Raw genomic sequence first — 5,576 nt, forward strand, 5'->3', positions numbered from 1 at the left:
GGGTTTATTTGGTTGGAGGTTGAAGGAACTGTCCTAGAAAAGTAAGGAACAAATTGAGCCCACCTTTTAAAAGACTCACACTTAAGACTCTCCCATGGATTAGACTCACTGCACAAGTTGAGAGCGTTAGAACACAAAGTTCTATGCTGTCTCCATTGCGTTGAACGGGACATAGAATGCATTTGTGAAGAAGAGGGTAAAGATCAAAGTCACATTACCAAATCTTACACATTGGAAACAGACACTTTATTGGATAGTTAGGACACTACCTGATTCTTTCAGAACCTTATTTTAGGCTGCAATTATCCACGCAGTTGGAGGTCTCAAATGTTATCTTTATAATGTTGAAATTGAACTACAGAATTCTCCCCACAATTCAGTCTGGTGTGTAGTTTCCTTGCAAACATAAAAGAAAAACAACAGCCTTGATTTGTATAAACTGCACAGTTTATTGTTTGACAGAGTTACTCTTGCATTTTCTCTATGGTTTCCTCCTTGTATTTGCCCTTCTCTTTGCCAACCTGGCGAGACTTGGCCTTGCGTTCCAAGATCTTCTTCCTATCCTTGTCGAGCTTTAGCCTGGTGATCACCACCTACGGAAAAATGGCGAATGGATGATTATCGGATACTTTAGAAATGTACTTGTGCCAAGACATTAGAGTACCCACCCACTACTTATATACCGTTGTGAATTATATATACACTAATAGCCCTAAACAGACAATGAGGACAGATGAGTTTGACACTTAATTACAAATCATGGACAACAATCTACAACACCAAACAATCTACAACAATTAAGTGTCATTCATTTTTGACACCAACACCATTACTATATAAGCCAACAAAAAAGCAAATGTGAAAATTATTAAGTTTAGATCATAGTAGTTTTAAGGTCAAATCACAACATTAAAGGGATGCGTCCGACATCAAATGCCCTCTAATACATAAATATATACTTAGAGCCCTACCACTGATTGCCACTCAGCCAACATTGTGCAGAAAGCTGGCCTGTGTGGTCCTACAGTTATATTGTGCTTAAAAAGTACTTACAAAATACTTTACTTAATTGAATGTCCCTTTAAGGCAAGAAAATGCATCCCCTGCCATAATACTGTACACCAGAATTGAAAGTCACAAAAAAACACAGGTTTCAAGAGGTTACTTGCAATCTGATTAGTAGTTAAACAAGAGTATGAAACAAAGGTAATGTGTCACACCAGTGACATCGGTTTGGTGCCAGAATATATGTTCCGTTTTATATCGGCACTGGATGCAAGCCAAAGTAGGCCATACATTTAAGTCTAAAGAAACCATGCTGATCCAGTGGATGGAGAAACACTGCCCTGATAACTATTCAAAGTACCACTGAAGGACTATATTATACCAACTGCCTACACCAAGCTACAATCTATCAAGACAAACAGCATCAATGTCACTCTTCCGCTTTCTGCTTGCCCTGAAGAGCCTTAAGTCACAAGCCATGAATACAATGCATTCATATTTTGCTCTACAGCAGTTGGAAGCAGAAAAAGCTAATACATGGACATGGTGGAAAGTTTGCACCTGTGTGGTAGGTATTTGGTAGTATGAATATAAACATGCATGGGATAAATATATATATATATACATATATATATATATACATACATATATATATACATACATATATATACACACACACACACACATATATATTCTGAACCTTAGAAGGAATGATTCGAGTGTTTAGAGCAGAAAAAAGGCAGACTGGATTGGCCAAATGGTTGTCCGTCATCAAATTGTGTGTTTTTGATTGAGAAATACAATTTCATATAATGCGCTGAGCCAAAGTACTTATGGCGCGGTTGGGCATCGTGGAGTTGTAGCTCTTTAAATATATTTGCCCATCACTGTATTAAAGTCTAAGCTGAAATATTTACCCCCATGAAGCCACATTTAGACGTCCTATTTATATTGCCGCTTTAGATCTACTGAGACGACTTGGTAAAACTAAAATGCAAGGCTAACGAGAGATCACAGCCCCTGAAGGCCACAGAATGAGAATTTCAGTGCAACAGGGTAAAAAGACAGGCTACAAAAAACAAACTTCACAATAATGTAAAGGGTACAAGATTTTTCACATCTTAATGGCATTTTTAAGGAGTTGCTACAAGGCATGAAAACATTGCTACCTGCGATGGATATGCCCTCCTATTGTTTTAGCTACCTATACTATTCCTCTAGGTTTTAAGCTCACAAGCCCACCATACCGGACTAGAACTTTTATACAAAGTACCATAAGGCTAGATGGCAAGCTCACGGGCAGGCTTCTCAACTCACCAGTGACACACTACAGTGCTGCTTACTTTGTTGGTGCTTAATAAATAAGTAACAAAGGGAAAGAATAAAGCCCCTTCTATGTGATTTCACTTCGACTGCCAGAGCAAACACGATTATCGGATGTTTTAGACAGGTAGCCATCAAAGCATAAAATCATAACGAAAAGAGTTAGTAAAACTGTATCAGTGACTTGTACAGGTAAAGGCTTTGGGGGGGGTGAGGAATGATGTCTGACGTTAATGTTGGCCTTGGAAGCTGTTGCTTTAGCAGTACTTACGAAAGCATTTACTATCGCAATTACGAGTGCTCCCCAAAATACAGTGTGAAGTTACTGCTTTCTAGGGCATGTTTCCTGCGAATTAAACACATACCTTGCTGGGGTGAATACCAACATGGACTGTTGTGCCGTTGGCCTTCTCACGCTGCACACGTTCAATGTAGATTACGTATTTCTTCCTGTATACCTGGACTACTTTACCAATCTGCTGGCCTTTGTAATGTCCGCGAACAACCTATAAAACATCAGGAAATGTTAGAACCCAGAGGCTACCATACAGAACACATCCAAAAAGAAAGCTGGAATTGCTTGTTCCATCTGCTAATGAGGTGAAACATCACATGACAGACACCGCTCCAGTCAGATGGATTTATCTGCCTTCATGTAAACAACCTTTTACACATTATGTATAAAAGGAAAGTCTCAAAGGAGGAGAAAGTACCAAATCACTCCCGTAACATGTTAACACAAGGCGAGAAATTCTTTGAGCAATATAAATACAAGCGGACAGCAGGTAAGATGGTCTGTTGGTCATGTCTCCATTTTTTGATGCTTCATGAGATACATGTCTCACACATGTGGATCCCACTGATCAACAGCCTTTACTAATATGCCCATATCTACCCATTCTAAACACAACCTGTGCAGCTGGAAAGCTACCAGCAACCCATTGAAGTATCTCGCATGATGAACGGTACTAACATTAAACGTAAATCACAACCCTGTTTACACACAGAAGCTCTTAACATGAGCTACGGATGACGCCAACACATAAGTTTGTTTGTTGTAAATCTTGATGCACAGGTCACTTTTGTTACGTATGAACCAGATCATATACTCAAGTACGACGTATGCAAGCTACAGAAATAGAAAGCATCTTATAGTAGCCAATAGATGCTGACTTTTACATCTACCTACCTTTTCCCTAATTAAACATTACACTTAATTTACACATTGCTACGGAGCAATACAATTCCAAACAGAGATTAAAGCAGGACTCTGAACGCCGCAGAAGACTGTTTTACTACCTCACGTTTAAGTTGATAGCGACATACAAAGCCATTTGTTAACTTAATGAACAAACCTTAAGGAATTAGCGAATTCCCCAAACGGCATTTAATGTTTCTGTCCCCGTTCGGCGCGACTCACCTGAACTTCGTCGTCTTTGCGGATGGGCATGGAGCGGACGTTGTACTTCTGTCGCAGCTCTTTGGAAAGGGGAGAGGACATGATCTTTCTGCGCACATGAGATGGGGCATTGAAATGCCTCTTGCGATTTTTGCTCCGGTCGGATGTAACGAATGGACTGAACTTCATGATGACTGCGGAAAGCAAACAAACACTGGTTAATATGCTACAGACATACACCGGGCATACATTACATACCGATAATCTATGCTAAAGGAACAGGTTACAATAAATAAGCCAGCTGGGTCACAGGTGATAATACTACAAGTGACAGTAACGTGCACCAGACTGCGGTTTAACCAGAATACACTTATTTTTAGCTTTAACTATATGGTGGCAGCTCTTTAAAGAAAAGCCAACTTTATTACACGAACACTGCCAGCAATGAACACTAGAACAGCATGCATTTACACACGATGTCTACGTACGTCCCGGAGCCGCCAAGGCCCTCGTACAAATCTAACTTAATGATTCAAATAGAAGAATCACAACAGCCAGCTCATGGCTTTAATACGGGGGCGCTTTAAAAACCTCTCTCAGTGCCGGGGTGAGGCAATGCGTTATGCACACACAGATACGGGGAGAGCGACGTTCTTTCCCCTTCAACACTTTATGTCACCCCTGACACCAAAAATATGCCTCTTTATAGTATGCCAGGGGTGCCGTCTATCAACCCGCATTACGAATAATACAAACGGGACCGTTAATCACTAGGATGGATGCCGATTCTATATTTCACATTTCTCAAGAGCTCCTTACCCGTCTGCCCAGACCACTATGGCCGCCGGAAAAGAGAAATACAAGTTACTTCCGCTCGCATTAGTCGGGTGAAAAGATCCCGCGAGAAGAGATTTGGCGGCGACACAGGCTAATGACTCAAGACGTGAGGAACAGCGACCTCTGGCGGCCCCAGTGATAGGTGCTGGCCGCTTCATTACAGCCAGTATTAATAGAAGCGAATGAGGAAAGCATTAAGCTAGAATTGGCCGTGCTGCCATAGAAACAGTTTTCGTCGTTGCTTCAGGACCGGAATTTTTAATAACCTAAGGACCAGAGTGTTTTTTTTGTCATTTTTAACATATGCTTGTTAAAACCTTGATCCACCTTTTCCATATTTGATGAACCCGCATAAATGTTACATTGTTTTGGTCAGAAGTAGAGCCTTCTTTTAATAAATAAAACTTAATAATTTACAAATATATAGTTACATAGTTACATAGTTATATAGGCTGACAAAAGACATGCATCAATCAAGTTCAGCCTTTCCTATATCTGTTAATTTGTTGCTGTTGATCCAAAAGAAGGCACCCCCCCCCCCAGTTTGGCTCTTTCCGATTTTGAACTAACCAGGGAAAAAAATCCTTCTTGACCCCAAAATGGCAGTCAGATTTCTCCTTGGATCAATAAGCTTTTTCCACATAATTAAAGATTATAACCCTGAATATTATGTTTTTCCAAGTATCCATCCAGTTGCAGTTTAAACGTCTGTACAGACTGCGATAAAGCTACCTCTGCAGGCAGAGAATTCCACATCCTTATTGTCCTTACTGTACTGTCCCTTTCCTCTGCCTTAGACTAAATCTCCTTTCTTCCAGTCTAAATGCGTGACCTCATGTTCTATGCATAGTACTATTTATAAACAGATTTCCACACAATGGGTTGTATTGGCCCCAAATATATTTATATAATGCTATCATATCCCCTCTGAGGCGCCGTTTTTCTAAACTAAACTGATTTAAATTTGTTAACCTTTCTTCATGAGTGCTTCATTCCTTTTATTAATTTTGTA

The 5,576-nt window shown here is 40.1% G+C and overlaps 1 protein-coding gene across 1 annotated transcript; it reads right to left on the reverse strand.

The window, feature by feature from the left end:
* Positions 1–447: 447 nt before the first annotated feature.
* Positions 448–4,562, reverse strand: LOC149297923 (large ribosomal subunit protein uL24-like). Its single transcript, XM_089488047.1, has 4 exons — positions 4,547–4,562; positions 3,749–3,921; positions 2,694–2,834; positions 448–593 (listed from the first exon to the last, which is right to left on the reverse strand). Exons 2-4 carry the CDS (start codon positions 3,914–3,916, stop codon positions 465–467), a joined length of 438 nt encoding a protein of 145 aa, XP_089344173.1. The 5' UTR covers positions 3,917–3,921; positions 4,547–4,562; the 3' UTR covers positions 448–464.
* Between the last annotated feature and the right edge of the window lie 1,014 nt (positions 4,563–5,576).

The sequence above is a fragment of the Sceloporus occidentalis genome, unplaced genomic scaffold (genome assembly GCF_023333645.1).
Source record: "Sceloporus occidentalis isolate IW3139 unplaced genomic scaffold, rSceOcc1.0.p SCAF_36, whole genome shotgun sequence".
Taxonomy (NCBI): Eukaryota; Metazoa; Chordata; class Lepidosauria; order Squamata; family Phrynosomatidae; genus Sceloporus; species Sceloporus occidentalis.